Source organism: Brassica oleracea, chromosome C6 (assembly GCF_000695525.1).
Source record: "Brassica oleracea var. oleracea cultivar TO1000 chromosome C6, BOL, whole genome shotgun sequence".
NCBI classification, from domain to species: Eukaryota; Viridiplantae; Streptophyta; class Magnoliopsida; order Brassicales; family Brassicaceae; genus Brassica; species Brassica oleracea.
This window is the reverse complement of record NC_027753.1, coordinates 38836374-38858074: the sequence shown is the minus strand read 5'-3', so window position 1 is coordinate 38858074 and position 21701 is coordinate 38836374. Positions and strand designations below refer to the sequence as shown.

General features: G+C 37.5%; 5 protein-coding genes across 5 annotated transcripts; 1 reads left to right on the top strand and 4 right to left on the bottom strand.

The window, feature by feature from the left end:
• Positions 1-251: 251 nt before the first annotated feature.
• On the bottom strand, positions 252-2859 carry LOC106300984 (14-3-3-like protein GF14 omega). The gene is made up of 4 exons (XM_013737282.1): positions 2296-2859; positions 949-1071; positions 714-830; positions 252-623 (listed from the first exon to the last, which is right to left on the bottom strand). Exons 1-4 carry the CDS (start codon positions 2773-2775, stop codon positions 561-563), a joined length of 783 nt encoding a protein of 260 aa, XP_013592736.1. The 5' UTR covers positions 2776-2859; the 3' UTR covers positions 252-560.
• A 2075-nt stretch (positions 2860-4934) lies between these two features.
• On the top strand, positions 4935-6374 carry LOC106300490 (serine/threonine-protein kinase SRK2C-like). Its single transcript, XM_013736640.1, is given in 5 exon segments — positions 4935-5153; positions 5241-5342; positions 5422-5475; positions 5567-5950; positions 6037-6374. Coding segments are annotated over 5 exon segments (1041 nt in total). The 3' UTR covers positions 6319-6374.
• On the bottom strand, positions 6311-11244 carry LOC106300489 (F-box protein At1g78280). Its single transcript, XM_013736639.1, has 16 exons — positions 10939-11244; positions 10730-10840; positions 10363-10409; positions 10132-10274; positions 9826-10023; positions 9555-9754; positions 9069-9168; positions 8413-8994; positions 8215-8337; positions 8058-8138; positions 7640-7974; positions 7351-7569; positions 7179-7266; positions 6939-7101; positions 6701-6866; positions 6311-6608 (listed from the first exon to the last, which is right to left on the bottom strand). Exons 1-16 carry the CDS (start codon positions 11079-11081, stop codon positions 6482-6484), a joined length of 2826 nt encoding a protein of 941 aa, XP_013592093.1. The 5' UTR covers positions 11082-11244; the 3' UTR covers positions 6311-6481.
• Positions 11245-11881: 637 nt separating this feature from the next.
• Positions 11882-14548, bottom strand: LOC106296412 (phospho-2-dehydro-3-deoxyheptonate aldolase 1, chloroplastic-like). Its single transcript, XM_013732546.1, has 5 exons — positions 13980-14548; positions 13557-13834; positions 13002-13278; positions 12663-12908; positions 11882-12366 (listed from the first exon to the last, which is right to left on the bottom strand). The coding sequence occupies exons 1-5, from the start codon at positions 14472-14474 to the stop codon at positions 12109-12111; spliced, it is 1554 nt and encodes a 517-aa protein (XP_013588000.1). The 5' UTR covers positions 14475-14548; the 3' UTR covers positions 11882-12108.
• Positions 14549-15269: 721 nt separating this feature from the next.
• Positions 15270-18490, bottom strand: LOC106296823 (RNA-binding protein 24-like). The gene is made up of 6 exons (XM_013733053.1): positions 17970-18490; positions 17746-17869; positions 17272-17392; positions 16874-16910; positions 16316-16601; positions 15270-15699 (listed from the first exon to the last, which is right to left on the bottom strand). Exons 1-6 carry the CDS (start codon positions 18153-18155, stop codon positions 15599-15601), a joined length of 855 nt encoding a protein of 284 aa, XP_013588507.1. The 5' UTR covers positions 18156-18490; the 3' UTR covers positions 15270-15598.
• Positions 18491-21701: the final 3211 nt, after the last annotated feature.

Sequence of the window (21701 nt, the reverse complement as noted above, 5' to 3'; positions counted from 1 at the left end):
TTTTCCGTTGAAACTTCAACTCTGACTTGTATGAGAGTTCCTCTTTATTATTGCACACTAACGAGTGTGTACATGTTTGCTCAAAAAAAAAAAAAAAAAAAAAAAAAAAAAAAAAGGAGTGTGTACATAAATAGTCATTTTGAAAGTTGCTTTCACATGATCAAATTAGATAATTCATAAAGTAATACGCTTTAGACGGTCCAATAATAAATTAGCCACATTTTTAACTTGAAAACGACATACGCACAAGATTAGAGAGACAGCAAGCCTTTATGATCTTCAAATTGATAAGACAACACAAAGCAGGTTTATAGCAGACATTGAAATGGATAAACACAAACAAAAAAAAAGAAAGACAGAACAAAAAAAGAAAAAAAAAATCAAGCAAAGAGATAAAAAGATGATTGATGGTTCGACCCGCCAGAAATATGATGAATGAATAAAAAAAAAAGCCTTTTGGAGATAAAGCTAATTTGGCAAGCGAACGAACGACATCTTAAGGAAACATATAGACGAAACAAACCCCTAGAAACTTAGCAGTTCAATCAAAAAGATTGTTACTACTGTTCCTCAGTCGGCTTTGGAGCTGATGCTTCCTTGATCTCCTCCCCAGCATCATCATCCTAATAGTATCATCCACCAAATATAGAAATTAGTTACCCCAAAAAATAATAGAAAGAAATATTGAAAGGAGTATATAGAAGAGAACATACCTGCATGTCGGATGTCCAGAGAGTGAGGTTGTCACGAAGAAGCTGCATGATCAAGGTGCTGTCTTTGTACGACTCTTCACCTAGAGTGTCCAACTCTGCAATGGCTTCATCAAAAGCCTTGATTTGATGATAACAACACGTCAACGCCAATAAATAAACACAGTTTAAAATCTTATCTTTACAAAAAGTGTTTAGATGAGCAAAGGCTAGTGTTGATTCTGGAGAGGTCAAATACCTGTTTGGCGAGGCTGCAGGCACGATCAGGAGAGTTAAGGATCTCGTAGTAGAACACAGAGAAGTTCAATGCCAGACCAAGACGGATAGGGTGAGTTGGAGCTAGCTCTGCATTTGCAATATCCTGTAAAAGACAGTCATCACAACATATAACAAACCATTTCTCAAAAATCAAAACCAAGGCAAGCTCAAAAAATTTTCTTCACACCAATTACTCAACACTAGACCCAAACATTCGAGTTTGGTTTAATTATTTTGTTTTCTTTTAGTTTATTTATTTATTTTGGATATAGAGAGAGATATACAAACCGTATATAGGAACCGTTCAGTTATTTTTATATATCATCACGAATGACAGCTTAGATCTGAAACATAGTCAACCTCAAAGATTTTGCTCATGCCAATTACTCTAAAATTAGGCCTACACATTCAGTTTTCGGTTCGATTTTCTTTTTGTAATATAGAGATATAAGAACCGTTTGGCTACGGCTATTTATACATAGCTATAAATCCAAGAATCACAGCTTAGATCTGAAACCAAAAGAAGCTCAAAAATCTTGTTCAAGCCAATTACTATACCTTAGGCCTAGACATTCAGTTTTGGTTCGATTCATTTTTTTATTATTATTTCGTTAGAATATAGAGATATAAGAACCGTTCGGCTATTTATACATAATATAATCCAAGAATCTCAACTTAAGATCTGAAACCAAAGCAAGCTAAAAAAATCCTGTTCAAGCCAATTACTCTAAGACATTCGGTTTTGGTTCAGTTTTTTTGGTTTTAAGTTTTTTCGTATATAGAGATATAAGAACCGTTCTCCTATTTATACGTAGCTATAAATCCAAGAATCGCAGCTTATAACTGAAACCAAGGCAAGCTCAAAATTCTTGTTCAAGCCAATTACCCTACACAAGACCTATACATTCGGTTTTTGGTTCAGTTTTTTCGGTTTTAAATTCTTTATGATATAGAGATATAGGAACCGTTCCGGTATTTATACACTACTTATGAATCCACAAATCACAGCTTAGATCTGAAACCAAAACAAACTCAAAAACCTTGTTCATGCCAAATACTATACATAATATTCGATTCATTTTTAATTATTATTTCTTTCGGATATAAAAATATATGAACCGTTCGGCTATTTATACATAGCTATAAATCCAAGAATCGCAGCTCAAAAAACTCTTGTTCAAGCCAATTACTCTACACAAGACTTACACATTCGTTTTTCGATTCAGTTTTTTTTCGTTATTTCGGATATATAGAAATATAGGAACAGTTCGGTTATTTATAATCAACAAATCTAATCAACAAATCACAGCTTAGATCTGAGATTTACCTGAGCAGCCTTGTAAGCAGAGAGAGTATTCTCAGCGGCGTCTTTCCTCTCCTGACCAGTCTTAAACTCCGCCAAGTACCTATGGTAATCCCCCTTCATCTTCAGGTAAAACACCTTCGAATCGCCGGAACCAGCGGCGGGGACGAGCCTATCGTCAAGCAGCTTGAGGATCCCGTCGCAGATCCCCGAGAGCTCGGTCTCGATCTTCCCCCTGTAGTCTCGGATCGCCTTGACGTGGTCGTCGTTGCCGCGGCTCTCCTCCTTCTGCTCGATCGAGGAGATGATTCGCCACGAGGCGCGCCGGGCGCCGATCACGTTCTTGTACGCCACGGAGAGGAGGTTTCGCTCCTCGACGGTGAGCTCGTCGCCGTCGACGGACGCGGAGACTTTCTCCATGAACTCCACCATCTCCTCGTAGCGCTCGGCTTGCTCCGCGAGCTTGGCCATGTACACGTACTCCTCACGCGCGGAAACCGCCATTTCTTTTCTGTTTCGGAGATCTGAGATCTGATGTTTATCGCCGAGAGGAGAATCGGTGAGAGGATGAATGAATGAATGAGTCTGTGTGTTGCGATAAATGCGTTTTTAGAGGACGAGAGTGAAACCTGGAGCCGAGATTGAATGTGGGCCGTTGGATTCGTTTCTGCTCTTATGCGGGAGGTCCCTGCTTTTTAAAAGGCTTTGTTTGAATTCTCTACCTCATTTTTTTTTTTACCGAAAAAATATACTAAAAAAAAACTTGTATTTCCTATGTTTACAAATAATTTTACATTTGTAATAAATTGCATTTTGATTATAAATAATTATTTTCTAAAATTGTATATCAGTATTCAGCTAGGTAGCCCGGAAGCTTTCTTAGACGTCCGCTTTTCGAATCAGAATCGGAAGGTTGTCGAAGCTTTTGGAATCTCGCTTCCAATACGATTCTAAAAATACCTCTATAAAACACACGTTGGAAGCTTACGCTTTCATTTAGGAATCACGCTTCCATTTTAAAAACTTAGTGTCATGAATAAATATAGAATTATATTTTATTTTATATAAAATCCAAAATTAATAGTATTAAAACAAAGAGAATACAAAATATGAAATATCAAAATAATACTATAAATTATCTTTGTTCATAATAATTTTTTGAGAGATATTGCATAAATATATTCAAATATATTTTTATAACCTTAATCTGTTAGTATTTTTATAATTAAAATATGAAGTCAACTAAATGGAAAAATTATTAAAATGAATAAGTGGTTCTTTTATTTGAATCATATATTTTTAGTCAGAATTTTTATAAACTAATTTTATGTTATACATATATATATATTTAGATACACGTTTCCAACACGTATCCGCTTCTTAATTTTTTAAAAAATCTCGCTTGTACGCTTTCATACGATTCTGATTCCGTGTACCCGCTTTCGATTCTAGGTAACATAGATATTCAGTAGTAAGTAAAAATTGTATATCAATATATGAATTATTTCCCTCCACCCTATGGAACCACTGTAATATTGTGGGTTATGAGGTTGATAGAAATGATACAATAATGGAAGCAAGTTGGGTTAGCAAAAAATGGAGACAGCTCATAGGAGGAACACATGTGTTGTGAGCATGTCAGGGGGGGAATCCAAAGGACTCTTTCTTATCCAACTCATCTTTTCACATTTTTAATTTAGTTTGCATAGCATTTCATGACTAGTACTTCTATAAATCTATAAATTTCGATACACTACTACATAAGCGATTTCCACGAGATTTTCTTGAAATAATTTATTTGCTAGTTGTGATGATGTTTTTAACCTGTAATCGAATTCAAGTCAGTAGTGTCTGGATGCCTCACCCAAATCTATTCTATTAATACTAGTTACGGTTTACTCGACAGCTCTTTTGTGAGTGAGTTTCCTAAAATAGAATAAGATTTGTGTTAGCCTCACAGTTTTGTTTATTATATAGTCATCCAATACTTATCCATGAACCATGCATGGTTATGTTCTTTCGTAGCTTACTTCTCTTCCTTGAGTTGTTTCAACTTTAATAGTTCTTTTATGGAACAATGCTTTTTCTAGCCAATCGAGTATAGAGCTTTATGTGATAGTTTATATTTCATGCCTTGGAAGAAAGCATGCTTGACAACTCGGCATGGTTAAAACTTAAACGGTAGTCGCGTCTTTCTCATGAGACATAATACTTTGTTAGTGTTTCTCAAGTCTCTCGCAAGGAATGCGTTGCACGTTACAAGTAATACGTAGGCTTGGTAATTCAAAAAAATAAATAATAATACATAGGCTTGATCTACTTGTTAAAATTTTACTCTGAATTTAACTTTAATAGAATAGATATAACATTTTTCTTTCGGAGAAAAAATAATAGTTGGAATCTAAATACCACCACATTTTTCACGTGTCAAGTATCGATCCTTGGTCTCATAAACATACAAAAGGAAGTCAGAAGCAGATTCCCAAGAAGATCAATTCAAGAAAAAAAAATGCTGAACGCTTTGCAATTTTATTACATCACACTTCCTAAATTTCCGTTGAACGTACCTCCAAATGTTAGTTCCTTGCTGTTTAAGTATTTCTCCTTTTTAATTGGTTCTTCCGTCTTCTGAACAAGAACAGATTAAGCTGTGTGTGCAGAGTATGGAGAGGTATGATATAGTGAAGGATATAGGGTCTGGTAACTTCGGAGTAGCGAAGCTGTTCCGTGACAAGTTTTCAAAAGAGCTTTTCGCTGTTAAGTTCATTGAGAGAGGTCAAAAGGTCTTTCTCTCCTTTTACTCTCGTCCCACACTCTAATATGTGAGCTAGTTCATGAACCATAGGTCACTCAACCATCCCAATATAATAAGATTCAAGGAGGTATACACAACAGCAATGAGTTATTTTCTTTTGTTGATTAATCTAATATTAATTCTCCATAAATTACATCTTTATTATGAAAAATAGGTATTATTGACGGCAACACATTTGGCTATAGTAATGGAATACACCGCCGGAGGAGAACTCTTTGAAAGAATCTGCAGCTCCGGAAGATTCAGTGAAGACGAGGTCCGTATCATAGTATTATATTATCATAAATTTAATAATTAAAACATTGTTTTAGATAATGTTATGTTTTTTTTTTCAGGCAAGGTTTTTCTTTCAGCAACTGATCTCAGGAGTTAGTTACTGTCATAGTCTTGTAAGAAAATCACTTCAGTTACTGTCACAATCTTGCTTTGTCTTCTTTTTTTTTTTGCAATGAAACTAAAACTTTTGTTTTTTTTTATAAGCAAATTTGCCATAGAGATCTAAAGCTAGAGAACACACTCTTGGATGGAAGTGCAGCGCCACGTGTAAAGATATGTGATTTTGGATACTCAAAATCAGGAGTTCTTCACTCGCAACCAAAGACAACGGTCGGAACACCTGCTTACATTGCACCTGAAGTGCTTTCCACAAGAGAGTATGACGGCAAAGTCGCTGATGTTTGGTCTTGTGGAGTCACGTTGTATGTAATGCTCGTTGGTGCTTACCCTTTTGAAGATCCTTCGGACCCTAAAGACTTCCGTAAAACCATTGGTCGGATTCTGAGGGCTCACTACTCTGTTCCTGACTACGTTTCAGATGAATGCAAACATCTTCTCTCTCGGATATTCATCGCTAACCCTGAGAAGGTAAAACATGTTACTGTGTCCAATGTCACATTCTCATTTTATTTTCTTTTCAAGTAACATTGATTGATTTGTAATTGTGAGAGCAGAGGATAACAATGGAGGAGATCAAGAGTCATTATTGGTTTCTCAAGAACTTGCCGGTGGAGATGTCCGAAAGATCATTGAGGATGAACGATCAGCCGTCTCAGACAGAGGAAGAGATAGTGTGGATCATCCATGAAGCTCGGAAACCGATCACTGGAGGTTCTGGACTGTCCGGTGCTGGTGGCTCAGGTGGAAGCAGTGGTGGTGCAGTTGGAAGTAGTATGGATCTTGATGACTTAGATATTGATTATGACGATATCGACACTGGTGATTTCGTTTTATGACCATTTTTTTTTCATTTGCATTACCAAAAACAAAGAGATTTCATGTTCCTGAAGCTTTTCTTCTACACAGTTTGTGATTGTAAACTTCTTTACAGCTTTGATTTATTTTAAACACAGTGGTTCAATGTCATAATTTAAAATATAATTATTGGTTGGAAAGAGATCAGTACGAGTTAAGAAAACTCCAAACAGTGAGCTCAACTTGTTCCCATGATTCAGCTGTCCGAAACTCGTCCCAGATACTGAACATTGCACCCAACACATTGTCTTCATGTAATATACAATAACACCTGCAAACCACCAATCAACAGTTACATTCCCATTTATATATACAACACAAGAAAGCTTGAATGCTGAATTTTTATTATGTTTATGAACTTACATTGTGCGGTAGGAAGGAGACAGTACTTTCTTCCTCATACCGTCTGCTGCCGCGGACTTACTTCTGATTAAAGGAAGGCCGTAGCTTTCTAGAAGCTTCTTGAAAAGATCAGTGTCCCCTCTAAACACGTCCAAGTGTATTGGTATCAAGTCGTAGATGGGATCCCCTGCAAATTTTCCTCACTCTTTTCAGTAAACTCTTCACATTTGATCCGATTCAGATTATAGAATTAGGATACCTATGGATAAATCGCTGAAGTCAAGAATATGACCGGGACGCCATGAATTGTGTTGACCATCGACCGAATCATCATCCGCGTATGGTTCCATGTGGATGTTGTCGTCCATGACGTCCGAGTGTATCCAGGTGCAGGGCTTGATTTCATCTCCAACATCTGTGTCCTACGATCCACAAAAAAGGTAATGTTAATAAGGAGGTGTATTGACTCTCGAAGCAACAGATAGATAAGAGAAGTAACCTTGAAAACATGGAGCAAGTCTACAAAGAACTCATCAGGAATGTATTCGTCTATTTTGTTCATCAGAGCCTTAGGAATAGGATTTCCCCTGAAAGATTTGAACGAAGGTATCTCACCAACATTGAGCTTTTTTAGACCAAAATCAAATGGAAACAGTCATTTAGCAGCTTACCAGTTTTCCAGACGATTAGTGACGTCCTTCTTCTTTTGGCACAGATCATCGACGAAAACTTTCCACTCTGGTGGAATCTTCAACTCCTCATGACCTTCATTTGCATTCAATAACTCAGGACGTGTGACTGGCGGATACGGCAGTTGATGAAGGTTGCGTAGCTGTTGTCCCAAAAAGGTAGCCAAGTTCTGAGCGTCGCTCCACGTCAAGTCATCTCTTCTGCAACAACAGCTTCAAATCAGTGATCATTTTATTTTAAAGGCGTATGAATATGAGAAAGCGAACTTACAGTTGGGCAAATATCTTCCCTTTGCATCTCTGTGTTATAATATACGGCCAAACATGTGAACTCAACGAACCGAAAGAATCGGGTGCTGGTGGCTTCCCCTTGTTTCTTTGTTGAAGCAGCGTTTTGTTCCAAATACCAAACGGGAACTCGCTGTTCAACATTGATGCATCGAAATCGAGATTTGAGCTAGTGAGAATGTCTGGGATTCTCTTCCCATCCCAAGGGACAACTTTGTAAGATCCGTTTTCAAAGTAGAGAATCCCGCTTGCTAGAACATCAGGGATATGGCTCTTCAAAGAAGAATTAGCCCGGCAAAGAATGTCATAAAACTCGAGCTGCAAAGAAGAAAACAAAGAGTTTAACAATTGTAACAGATGCACAAAGGGGTGCTAAAATTATAGTATACAGATTTATTTACCTCAGTGCCAAGACCATACATAGACTGTTCCAGCCCTCCTTCCACAAAGAGTTTTACCGCATAGTCGGAAAACAGATAAACCTAATAGAAAAATAATAAGAGAATAAGAACAAATACGTGACGTACTTCGAACCTTTTGAGCGAGAGAGTCACTCACGGGATTACTGCCAGTTCCAACTGGAAGCTTTTCATCTTCAGTAACCGACGGCAAGTTGTGGAAATTACATACTTCCTCTAGACATCGCAACCATTTCTCAGCGTTTAAAGCAATGCATGCTCCCTAAGATGAAAGTACAAAGAATTGATGATGCAGAGAATTTATAAAGCTTCAGCACAGTAGGGAACTAGGAGTTACCTTCCATATCAAGTTTCTCAACTCCGGCTTCAGAACCCAAAGCTTAGATAGCCAGCCTCTCATCTCTCGTTGACCTACAGAGTTCCCCATAGACCATGGGAAGTTGTAATGGTCTCTTTCTTTATCAAGAAACTTCGACAAGAAATCGATATCATAAGAAAACCCATTCTTCCACATATTGTATCTCTTTGAGACTCCATTGGCATCCCCTTCGTGGTTTTCAGTCTCTTCCTCTCCGTTCATCCGTACCCTCTTCTCTTTCCTGGTAAGGTCAGAATAGCTCAAAGTACTGTCGTCCTCACCGTGTGTCTTTTCTTCTTCCATCTCTTCGGAATTTTCATCATCAAGAGCAAGAAGCCCAGCACGACAAACCCCTTTGTGCTGGTACCCAGGCGCCATGTCCAAACACACGAACCCAAAGTTCTCTTTGTTCACAAAATTCTGGGTGACAGCCACTGTTGGTTCGAGATTAAGGATGCAGTGCCACCAACCACTTGGAACATAAATCGTTTCGCCAGCTAGTAGTGTGCACTCAATCGGTTTGTCTTCGTCGGCTAGGAGTGGATAATAGTCTAACCACCACTGTGCATGGATCGAAAACTATTTCAGTAGAGATGAAACTATAAAGTTAGTGCTTGAAAAGTTCAGCAGTATACCTGCAGAGATGAGGGGGTGTCGATGCTGACGTCACCGTCATCTTCATTTACATGGACTGTAACACCTAGAGGCACTTTTCCAGGGGGATACAACGCCCACCTATTAAATACAATGACATCATCCTCGATATATAGTTCTTCCTAAAGCCAGTGAAGCAATGAAAATGGAGAACATATTGCAGGAGAGAAGAACTTAGAGCAGAAAAAAAGAGAAGAGTAATGTCCAACAAAGTGTGATCACAGAGTGCAAGGACTAGGGAGCTAGATCACAGTCCCTTAGGGCTTAGCCCTATGAGACCTGATAACTACAGTAAGGTGAATGAATAATTAAATGCAGTATTTGATTTAAGTTCAAACAACAAACTTGGATGCTCCTGTTCAGTTCTACATTGTTCTCCTAAATTGTATGTGGGGCTCTAATATGTCTACTACCAAACGAGTCTGCTATAGAATAAAATATATATTCAAGCAAAAAAAGGCGTTTACCTTTTCCGACCGCAAAGCAGGGTGTTCCAGGCGCTGGTAAGAGCTGGATCAACATGCCAAGACGCACCAGACCTCTCCGGACCAACTATAAGCCATCTGTATGGCGGACGGTTCTCTTTATCTAAGATCTCAAACCAATCTTCTTGAAACAAATAAGGCACACTATAGTCTTTCAATAACTCAGGAGCAGCTTCTCCAAACTACACAAAATGTTGAATCCTTGAGAATATTTTCATTTCACTGATGTGTAGTAAGTTTTATATAAGTGTACCCTGTCATCGAAAACGTAAAGAGGATCTTCATCCCTCTGGGTTTTCATATACGAAATGTAATCCTTGAACTTCATAGAAATCTTGTTCGGACTCCTCTGAGAGATTCTAAATGGGACTTCACCATATTTCTCTGACAAATGGTCGATCGTCCATGTCTTACTGGCTGGCCAAGAATCAGCAAGCCCAGAGAGCAAAACCTAAACCATAGCCAAGAGTAAAAAACATCACAAAAACACTCATGTTTGAAAATGTGTTATCAGCACACCAAGACACAACATTGCACAGATAAAAGACTAAGATCATACAGGTTTCTTGGCGTCGTATTCCTTGGAAAACTCATCCAAGGAGATGTCTCTCCTACGTTCAACATTCCCATCATCAAAAGAGAAGCCGTCAAGAGATGCATTACACCTATAGAATCGTTTATACAAGTACAACGAATTGAATCCTGCACATGAGTAGAGAGAGAACCACCATGATCATATTAGCAAGAGAAAAGAAATAAAAAACGACTACTTTATGAATCAACAACAAACCATCAAAATGCAAAGGCTTTCTATCATCATCTTGAGTAACTCCTTCTCTGTATAGCAGAAAAACAACCAATCATTACAATATCTAAAGCCAATTCGAATGTTTCATCGAAAAAAATTATTATTATTATTTGTTCATTAATCTGGAGGGTATCCCGAGCCTATGGAAGGTCCAGACTAATCCGCAAAAAGAGGTGCAGAATGTCCAAGAGCCTATGTAAGGTTCAATTCGAATGTTCCATTGAAAAAAAATATTATTATAATTATTTGATTAATCTTGGGTATCCCGAGAGCCTACGGAGAGGTGCAGAGTGCAGCAGGTGGATCGAACCTAAAACTTGTTAGCGAGACAAATTCAAAAGGTACTTACAGATGCAATGTGGTATTTTTCCAGGAGCCTTTATAGTCAAAAGGACCTTTTGCTCTCCTAAGGCACAAGCTCATCCACAGAGGCTCTTCGTTGCACAAAATGTACATAACACTACACATCAAAAAAATCATTCAAAAAATTCGAATTCATCTCTACCTTATCTCTTCAATTTTCTGATTCGATTCATAGAGTCAATCTAGAAAGAAAACCTGCTGACGCAAGCGAGGTGAGCGATGTCTCGTGGAGGAAGATACTCGAGGAGAACGCATATCGTCTCGTCTGGGAGGACGCTGAGGCTGCCGAGCGCCTCCGGTCGCCGATCTCTCTGTCGAAACGCCGTCGTTTCGTCCATTTTGGTGCCTAATTCTCTCTCTCTCGTCGCGGTGGCGCGTGGTGATGTGATTGGAGTCACCGTTGGTGAAATGACTTTCGCACGTTGTAACGCGTTTAATGGTATTCGAGAGTTTGGAATACGGTGTCGTTTTCGGGCGAACGAATCTGATAAGAAGGGGAACAACATTGCGTTTAGCTTACGCGAAAATCGTTTTTGTAAAGGGATAAACGCGGTTGTTTTCCTTCCTTCCAGAAGAAATAAGAAAACGGCACGTAGTCTTTGGTTAGTAGAGAACAGGAAACGACGCGTAGTGTAAATACTGGGCTAAAGCCCAAATCTGGATGGAGTGAGAATCCAAAATGAGCTTGTGATGTATAAAATTATGATCCACTAGATTTAGGTTGAGTAGCGGTAGAAATTTTGTTGATGTAGCTGAATCTACTGTAACGGTAGAAATTAAATGAAAAAAAAAAAAAAAAAGTTCATACCACAATTTTTTTTGCTTTAAAAAAAGGGAGAATTGGTGAAATAACCAAAACAAAAATAAAATTAGATTTTTAGAGAGAAAGTAGAAAGAAATAAGAAAAAAGAAAAAAAGAGAGAATGGAGGTTTGATTATTTTGTTTTGTTGGTTATAGGGTGCAATTTCCTTTAAAAAAATAAGGTTTTTACGGTTATTTTTTTTGTTGTATTTTTAGATACTAGTCAAAACATGATTAGTAATTTATATGGTCGTTAGTAAATAGAAATTAAAGGTAAAACCATTTGGTACAGCCCGACCAGTCTCACCCATAATTTCCAAACCACTCATGTGCAACTGTGTTTAACCTTCATTCATTGATAATGATAATTATCTTATTTGAACAAGAGAAAAGAAAACTGATGCAGTATCCGAAATACAACGATACAATCATGTATATATATAGTACATGCACTTAGGCAATGAAACTATAGTTTCTGGACGTAAAATAAAACAGACTAAAACGTGTCACGTAACCATAAGGTAGAGATCATAGTCATGTAAAATGTTTAGCTTCCCCGATTACTAGACAGCAAAAGCTTGTTGGGACTTGATCCGTCTTTTTCTGAGCCGTTCCGCGATGACGAAGGAGAGCTCAAGGGACTGCGACGCATTGAGGCGTGGGTCACAGTGCGTGTGGTAACGTGAACCCAAGTCGTCAAAGGTCACTGTGCGAGACCCACCAATACACTCCGTCACGTTCTGTCCTGTCATCTCCAAGTGAATACCTCCAGGATGGCTTCCTTCTTGGTCGTGCACGTCGAAGAACGCTCTCACTTCAGCCTATTAGATTCATTACCAAACATTTTAATAATATTTCTTGATTCATAAAACATGTATGATTCTTTTTTCTCTAACCACCTAACTTATGTTTCACCTAACTTTATCAACATTTCGTTATCTTACCTAACACAATGGCAACATTAATTGTTTATGATGTAAGGGTATTAATCACATCTTTTGCAATAAGAAAGAAACTAAATGGTCACTCTCAATTTTTTTTTTGGTCAGTCTCATGTTTTTTTTGGCCAGTCTCATGTTAAAACACCAGTATATAAACTTAATCAACTGAAACGTACCAGGATGGAGTCAAACGGACGTGTCTTGAGACCGCAAGGAGCCTTGATGGTGTTACCATGCATAGGATCACTAACCCATGTCACAATCTGTCCAGCCCCACGAACCGCTCTTATTAGATGAGGAAGTTTCACACGCATATTCTCTGCACCCATTCTTGTGATTATAGTTATCCTCCCCGGTTTATTCTCAGGGTTCAGGATCTCAATCAGCTTCACCAGCTCGGCTGGGTCCATCTTGTTACTCACCTACACAACCCACCAACCATTAAAAAACAATAAATATGGGTCCAGAAAAAAACAAGTTATTGTTCAACAGTTCATCAGATGATGTGAACATACTTTAATACCGAGTGGGTTTGCAATGCCTCTAAGAAACTCGACATGGGCGCCATCAAGCTGTCTGGTACGCTCTCCAACCCATACCATATGGGCAGAACAATCATAGTAGAGACCAGAGGTAGAGTCTAGTCTGGTCAGTGATTGTTCGTAAGGCAAGAGCAAACACTCATGAGATGTCCAAAAATCAGTTGTTTGCATTATAGGATGATCAAGCGTTAGCCCAGCAGCGTGCATGAAACCAAGTGCCTCATCGACCCGGTTAGCAAGTTCACGGTACCTAACCAAAAAAAACAAACTCAATATAAACATATAGCACTTGAACTTAGCATATATATATAGTCTGTTATGTCTAACACCAACATGACCAGTCCTGAGATTTTAGGACTATAGACAATTTATAAGGAAATTTATTTACAAAATTTAAAAATAATTTTGGGGTTCTAAATTCATATAAATTATCTTTTAAAATTTTAGGGTCATAGGACAATGTTTCACTTGCCTATAATCAGGACCAATCCTAGACTTGCTAGAGACAATAGCAGGCTTAAGTTTTACCTGTCTCCTTGCTCACTATGCTCAGCGAAGTCAAGATTCCACTGAGTAACTCTCTGCATAGCAGCGTAGCCACCAGTGGCAAAGGCTCTAAGCAGATTCAAAGTGGCTGCAGATTGGCAATAGGCACTGACCATCCTCTGTGGATCAGGGATCCTTGACTTGGCATCAAAGGCATCTCCATTAATGTTGTCTCCTCTATAACTAGGCAGCTTCACACCATCTCTCTCCTCAAACGAGTCTGATCTCGGCTTAGCAAATTGACCAGCCATCCTTCCCACCTAAACCAATAATTAAAAAACTAATTAGCTTGCCTAATCATCTAACTAGGATTTAATTTATGGTATAACCAACCATTAGAAACTAATTAGCTTGACTAATCATAGTTTAATTTATGCATCTAACAAACCACTAAAACCGGTTTACCTTGATAACCGGAACCTGACCGCCGAACATCAAAACCGCACCCATCTGGAGAATGATCCTGAACGTGTCACGGATGTTGTTAGCGTTGAACTCCTTGAAGCTCTCGGCACAATCACCTCCTTGTAATAGAAACGCTTCTCCCATGGCGGCTTGACCTAGCCTCTCTTCGAGCAGCCTAGCCTCCCCGGCGAACACGATCGGCGGGAAGGCTTCGATCGTCTTGAGAACCGAGTCCAGCTCCGTTTGATCCGGATACTCCGGCTGCTGCAGCGCGGTCTTCGCCTTCCACGTCTCCGGAGACCATTTAGATTTGCTCAAACTAACCCCGACGGGCTTCTTCACCATTGCCGCAGGAGTAACGGATTCGTTCTTGGGATCGATAACGGCGGAGATCCGTAGGAATGCCGGTCTAGAGGCGGAGGAGGAGACCGGTTGACGGTGGCGGATCGCCGGTTTGGTAGATGGGAGATTCAAGCCGCCGTTCATGAGTGCCATTGTTTTGTCGTTTTGGTTAAGAGTTAAGACAGGACGTGTTTTGTATTTGAGTTGACGTTACATTGTGAAGGGCTTTTGAGTTCGGTAAGTACGAGAGGTTAAGTGGGTCCAGTGGTAGGTAGACTCTTTCTTCTAAGGGTATTTTTGTAATATAGTTTAAATGGTATCTTCTGGGATATTCTGCTTTCGGTAGGTTAACAAGTCAACTGGTGAATAAATACGCCGTCGCCATAGATTTTCAATTCTGCCACGCAAAGATGGAAAAAAACGTTACAGTTGTTTAAAAGCTCATTTACACAAGATTTCAAGATTTTTTGTATTTACATAACTCTGGAAAACGTGTACTACCCACCTCTCATTCTCTCTTCTTTTTATAACATTCGCTCGTGACACAATACCGCCACCGTCTCACTGTCATTGTCACCTTCTCATGACTATAACGAGCTACAAAACATGGTTATGCTCCGGACGACTAGGGCTGCTTCACTCATCTTGTGTATCCATGACGGATCATCGAGATGGGCTTGACATTATTGGGCTTTATGTATCCGAAGCTTCGTTGAAATTGAAAAGCTCACTATAGGTCCATTAGTTTCCTAAAATGTTAATATTGTCTGTCAAATACATGCATGCAGAAATGTCTCAGTATCCATTGTGGCATTGTGCTGGCATTGAATGAAATTAACTCAAATGTTATAAATGAACAATTTCAAAAGATATACATAATTGCAATGATCCATAACTTTTTTGGTTTCTCACTTGGGTTACATAATTTGGAACTCCAAAAAAACTGAGGGGATATAAAGGAGTAAAAAAAGATAAAGGAGAAAGCAAGAATATGAATCATATAGCATAAAGTTGAAATTATTAGAATGGAAAATAACGAAAAAGAAGAACATGAAGGACACGGTTTGTATAGATTCCTTCAGAAAAATATTGAGATAAATACTATGACAAGAGTCTTATAAAGAGATAGACAGTCTTGACTCTTGAGTCGTCTTCTTGGGGCTCAAGTCACATAGCTCTGGTTGAGAAATAAATGAATTAGGTGTTTGTAATTTCAGGTGCAGCGAAGAGAGAGATAAAAAATGTGAAGATTGTACAAATTGGGAAAATGCAAGAGATCAAGAAGAAATTGGTTCTTTATTGTTGCTCGTTGTGATTTCAGGTGCAGCAGCTGTTGTTGCCTCGCCTTCTGCTAGTACTTGCTCTGGTGGTTCAGATTCTGGAGAGAAAAAAACTATTCAATAAAAATACATACTGATGAATTAAACTAGATAGTAGTTACAGTTTAGTCTGATTCATATGAAAGTTTTTCAGCTTTTTCTATAGAATAGTGTATTTGATCGTTAAATTGATTAGAAACTAATTGCATGATCAATGTTGGCATAAAACACAAAACACACACAGTCCAAAACATATATGTGTGTGTAGAGATGTTGACAATGTATGTTGGCTTCACTGGCATGGAGACCAAATTGACAGATGATGGAGAAGAGACACATATACCAATGTATTGAAAATAGACAGCTCATTCCACATGCATCCTCGATTCACTCTTCTCTCCAATCATTCACTCTCCTTTTCTTTTATATTTCTTCGCATAAATGGTTGAAACCCATATCCCTATTTTTTTTACTTATTATGTGCATAGTTACATTTGTTTTTTGTGAAATTTTTAGACGAGTTGACCATGTTTAGATGTTTATACCCTTTCTAAAAATTCAACTAATTAGCAATGGCTATATTAGTTCATGTTACTTATATTTCATGTCACTTTTTAAATCATCTTTTATTTCAAATGCAGGATTCGTAAACAACGAAAGAAGGTAAGTACGCACCAGTGAAAGAAGATAGTGGTCCTTGAAGTGGAGGTGCAAAAGAAGAATTGGATGGGTAAACGAGGAAAGGAGAAGTAAACCGTTGATGATGATGTTGTTGAGGGTTATATGGTTGAGGAAGATGATGATGTTGGTATGGCACTCTAGGAGCTTGAAGAGAATAACCGTAATAGTAAGGCGAAGGCATGATGGTTGCTGATGATGATGGTGATGTGGCTCCTCCTCCATATATCTGTTGCTGCTGTTGATAGTATTGTGCTTGTTGCAACTGTGTGTTGTACAGTGCCTGTAGCATGAATATATACGATCATCATCATCATAATCAATGCATGTCTATGTTCACAATAAGAATGCATGTGCTGATGTCTTTCATGCATTATGTAAGTGGTCTACATGTGCAAGATACGTTGTACGTAAAATCACATTATTAATTTCATATCTTGCCCTTCATGATTACATTCAATTTTGCTTTAGATATATATACTTGGCATGTGTATGTCAGCATAAATACGTGTCGTATGTGTCATACAAATGTAGGGGAGAGAAAGAGAAACTGACTTGGTGGTATCCAAACTGATCAGGGTTATAGGTGTACCTGAAAAAACGAATAGTTCATGAATAAAAAATTATAGAAGAAAAAAACAATCTACTTGTTTATTTATTGTTTTTGAAACATATTTTTACTATAGAAAACATCTATTAATCAGCATTTTCTTATAGTATTACCTCAATTATATATACATTGATGCAGGGCTTTCTATCTACATATATTTATGTTTTGATATTTACAGCCTGACAACAAGTGGCTCGATTGATGCATTAAATTGTCTCCTACCATTTCTATCTCAATGGACCATCATCTCCTTATCTATGCAAAACATTTATAATTGATCTCTCCTAAACTGAATACACGAGCTTCACAATAATTGGAGCCAGTTGAAATATATATAGCTCACCCATAGGACGGGTACATGAGCTGGTGGCCAGCTGCAGCCGGTGGCAGCGGTGAAGCCATCCCAGTATAGGCTGATGGTCCTCCACTTCGGTACTGACTCGGACTTTCTGTTTGTCCCCGACCTGTAGTGAAAGAGAACACACACAACATAAAATAAAAATCTATTATGTAACTTTTACATTAGTACTTTATGATTCAAAATTAGCAATTCTATGATGTGTTTTCTAATAATTTTTTTAAATGTTGGTATCCTCAAAACATCATTGAACAATGTACTAATTCTATAACTCCAGCAATTACAGCTAATCTCGTTAACGTTACACGATAAAAGACAACAAGAAGAAAGACAAAATATTCTCTTGATAACGTTCCAATCCATATTAATATTATTATCAAACATTAAAGATAATCCTCCACCTCCGGAATGAACAAAAAATATAGATTTTACGGTTATAGATTAAGTTTATAAACAAACCTCGAGGTGGCGATGGTCGAGGCCGTCCAAAAGAAGCAATATTACAATTTGCCTTTCTTCCGTCGATCACCGGGTTAGGCTCAGCCACGGCTCTCGTCGCAGAGTCCGCCTCTCGAAACGTGACCTAAATAACGATCGGAAAAATACAAAAAAAAAAAAAAATCAAACCCTTATTTAAATAGAGTTCTTGAGTCTAAGAAAGTTAGAGAAAACCAAGAGCTTACGAAACCGTAGCCTTTAGATTTGCCAGTATTTTTATCGGTGATGATGACTGCTTCAAGAATCTCTCCGAACTGATCGAAGTAACGACGCATCTCTTCGGTGGGAGTTTCCCATGCTAATCCTCCAACAAAGACTTTGGTGTAAGTCGTGTCTCCGAACGGTGATCGGTAATAGCTAGTTTGAGACATTTGCTTTAAATAGTTATTAGAATTTAATAACAAATAATATGGTGTTTTCCGATGATGATGTTGATCATACAGCACCAACAAAACAAATAAATTTGAAAAAATAAATTAAATATGGAAAGAAATGAAGAGGAATAGAAAAGAAAGGAAAGAGATTTGCAGTGGGCAGAGTTGGCTTCTTTATATCATCAAATGATGTTTTTGATTGGGCAAAGAGAAATGAGACCAATCAAAAGGTTGCAATCTGCAACCCTTGATCCAGTGTCGTATTGGGGCCGACCCTACGCAAACAGAGAGAGAGAGAGAGAGAGAGAGAGAGAGAGAGAGAGAGAGAGAGAGAGAGAGGGAGAGAGAGAAGGAACAAGATTGTTTTGAGATGTTAGAATTGGGATTGGAGGGTTTTGTAAGAAGGAGAAAAATGTGACAAGGCAGCACTTGAGTATGTCTTGGCTGTCTAATTTGCCAGGTTTTATCATTATAGCTCCTCCACAACTTTCCTTTTCTATTATACAATTAGATACCACTTCTTTTCTATTATAGCGACGTTTTTCTTGCGTATTTGATCATTTTAATATAGTTTTAATTCTCTATAACTATACTAAATCTCAAAATAATCAAGGTACTTATTGCTTACCAGATAGTGTAATTGATTATTTCTGTTAATGTTTAACTAGTTTAATCAATTTGTAGATTTTAAAGAACCTCAATTCTTTTTATGGTATTATTAGTAAACTAATAATGTTCATACTGAGTTTACATTATCAATACCAGGATTTAGAAGGAAATAAAAGATACAATATGATTATGTAGTTATTTTACATATGTCATTAAGAGATTAGGTGACTAGGGAAATATCTATGATAATATTCCTTAAGTCACTAAAGTACATTTAATAATATGCGGATCATGTCAAATTACAGTTGTTTAATAAGTTCAATACAGTATTTTGTTTTTATCTTTTCCCATGTTCTCTTTTGAGTTGGTCTCTTGTTCTCTTCCTCCTATTCGTCTCTGTAGGTTTCGTGTAGCACAATTCTACTGATGATCAAGTTCTTCACACTAAAATTAGTATATACTATTTGTACAATATTAATTTAAATGCATTTGTATATAGAAATTATTGAATAATGGAACTTATTCCTTATACTCACATGCTAACATGTACTTAGCCTTCTCTTTAATCATCAGCTTACTGGAAAGCTATGAACAGACGAAAAAGAACAGTCTGGATTTTAGAATTACATTCTTTCTGTTCTTTATATTTATTTTCATACAATTCTGTAGTTCTAAAGTCTCTGATTTAATTACAATATAATTATGGGGCATCATTCCTGATCATATTATCTGATTTGGGTATATAATCATAAAGAAGGACATGCATAGCTAACTGACAACCCGATGTTATTATTTAAATAAACTATATTAGCTGCGGCACTCATTCATATTGTCAAAATTGATGTAAAGTGTATGTGTTCTTCGTGTATCAAATATCAAGTATTTATTTAATGACTAAGCCAAACAGATTTTGTAATGAGTTTTCATGATTAGTGGAGTCCATTATTCTTTCCACCAAACCATGAGTAGAAATAAATAAAAATATTGACGAAGAGGCTCTTGACTTTTGGGTAGATCACTTTGACGATTTCTCATCCTCAATGTTTACGACTTTGGAACTACAATTATAAATCAGAAAGATCATGTTGTCATCCTCCTTATTTAATCATCCAAATTTAGTGTCTAGTGCAATATCTAACTTATTGCATCATATATGCGGTTTCAAGCGACGTTAGTCGTTGGTGTATAATCAAAATTTCGTATTCTTAGATTATATGAGACGACTCTTGCTAATAAAAAACAGTTATATTGGACGCTCTTGCTAAATTGTTATTATTCTCTCTTTATATTTTCTTAGCATGCCTTCATGATATTAGATATATGTATTTATATATATATATATAATATTATTTTAAAATTTTAACGTACATAGATGGAATATTATACACTAATACATAGATGCTCTGCGGAAGTTGGTTTCTCAAGCGGTCGTATTCCATCTATGGAAGCAAAGAAATAATTTGATCCATAACAATGTTTCTTTGCCTGCAACTTCAGTTTTCAGAGCGATCGATAGGGAGATGAGGAACCTGATTTCTGCTAAAAAGTCTAATAAGGTATTTACTGCACTTATGGTGATTCGGTTACGTTAGGTGCTCTTATCTGGCCATTGTTTTGGTTGTTATTGATCCATCTTGTTTTTTCTTTCTTTTTGCCAAGATGTTTCAAACTTTAGATCTTGTTCTTGCAAATCTCTTTTCATTTATATGATATTTACAGTTTAGAAAAAAAAAAGCATTAATTGAGATTTCTTCTGTTTTTTGTTATCTGAATTTTGTATGTTAGGTCTTTTTTTTTTTTTGTTACACATTGTGGATTGTTAATTTCTTTTTATTTGACCTATATGCAATATTATAGCTAAAACTAAAAGACATATATACATGCTGTAAGGGACTACATCATGAGATGAGCTCATTGCAGAGCATTTTTCATAAACACACGTACGCACGACCATCCTTATTCATCATCATCTTTTTAAATCCACATCTTTGGCTTTTATTTTTTCAACCAAGTCCACCTTATATATTAGAATGTTATACGTTTATCATTACATATAATACAAGCTCGAAATTTATCTGCATATCCAACCCCTTATAATTCATTTGTGTTTATGTGAACTGTTTTACACGATGATGAGGAATAAGGATAGTTGTGGTGGCCTAGTGGTAGGCGGACACCAGTGAGCTAAGCGACATGGATTCGAAGGCACCCCACTACGGTTAAATCATTAGGTGGCCACCCGGGCCCACCCTGCTACTTCTGGGGTGGAAATGACGTGACTGCTGCGGGCCTCGAGGGATGTCTGGGCCCCGGCCTAGGACCCTCGGTTAACAAAAAAAAAAAAAAAAAAAAAAAAAAAAAAGATAGTTGTGGTGGAGCCAGGAAACGTGGCAAATAGGAGAGACAGTTGGAAGAAAGTTTGGAAAGAGCTGTAAGAAGAAATTGGAGAGATTCTATGAACTGTCAGCTCCTTCCACGAGGACTTCCTGTCACACTTAACTGCTCTCAAATAGGTTGTCTGAAATACAAAATTTGCAAATAGTGTTAATCAGTGCACTACAAGAAAACATCGGTATTCTGACGGACATTCCGACGGAAAATGAAATCCTCGGAATTTCCCGAGGAATTTCCTCGGAATATACCGACGGAATTCCGAGGAAACATCAATCCGTCGGAATATTCCGAGGAAATTCCGACGAACTAGTGATCGATCGATGCGTTTTTGGACATATACCCATCGATCGATCACATTGTTACGCTTTGGTCCATCTTAGTGATCGATCGATGCGTTTTTGGACATAAATACATCGATCGATCCGTTTATAAAAAAACATTCGAGATTTTGAAACCCCAAACACTAGTTCCTCAGAATTTCCTCGGAATATTCCGAGGAAATTCTGAGGAACTAGTGTTTGGGGTTTCAAAATCTCGAAT

Bases quoted from the DNA above. Each gene is read 5' to 3' on its own strand.
- LOC106300984 (XM_013737282.1), bottom strand. From the start codon at position 2,775: ATGGCGGTTTCCGCGCGTGAGGAGTACGTGTACATGGCCAAGCTCGCG. The intron at 1,072-2,295 runs GTAAATCTCAGA...TGTCTTTTACAG, and splicing joins CTGCTTACAAGGCTGCTCAG to GATATTGCAAATGCAGAGCT. The intron at 624-713 runs GTATGTTCTCTT...TGATACTATTAG, and splicing joins TCTGGACATCCGACATGCAG to GATGATGATGCTGGGGAGGA.
- LOC106300489 (XM_013736639.1), bottom strand. From the start codon at position 11,081: ATGGACGAAACGACGGCGTTTCGACAGAGAGATCGGCGACCGGAGGCG. The intron at 10,275-10,362 runs GTTTGTTGTTGA...ACTCATGTGCAG, and splicing joins AAAGCCTTTGCATTTTGATG to GATTCAATTCGTTGTACTTG. The intron at 7,975-8,057 runs GTAAATAAATCT...TCTTCTTTGCAG, and splicing joins TGTATGGTCTTGGCACTGAG to CTCGAGTTTTATGACATTCT.
- LOC106296412 (XM_013732546.1), bottom strand. From the start codon at position 14,474: ATGGCACTCATGAACGGCGGCTTGAATCTCCCATCTACCAAACCGGCG. The intron at 13,279-13,556 runs GTAAAACTTAAG...TTTTTTGGTTAG, and splicing joins CATAGTGAGCAAGGAGACAG to GTACCGTGAACTTGCTAACC. The intron at 12,367-12,662 runs GTACGTTTCAGT...TGAATCTAATAG, and splicing joins GTCCGTTTGACTCCATCCTG to GCTGAAGTGAGAGCGTTCTT.
- LOC106296823 (XM_013733053.1), bottom strand. From the start codon at position 18,155: ATGTCTCAAACTAGCTATTACCGATCACCGTTCGGAGACACGACTTAC. The intron at 17,393-17,745 runs GTTTGTTTATAA...CTTTCACTACAG, and splicing joins TCGACCATCGCCACCTCGAG to GTCGGGGACAAACAGAAAGT. The intron at 16,602-16,873 runs GTCAGTTTCTCT...TTCATGCTACAG, and splicing joins ATCAGTTTGGATACCACCAA to GCACTGTACAACACACAGTT.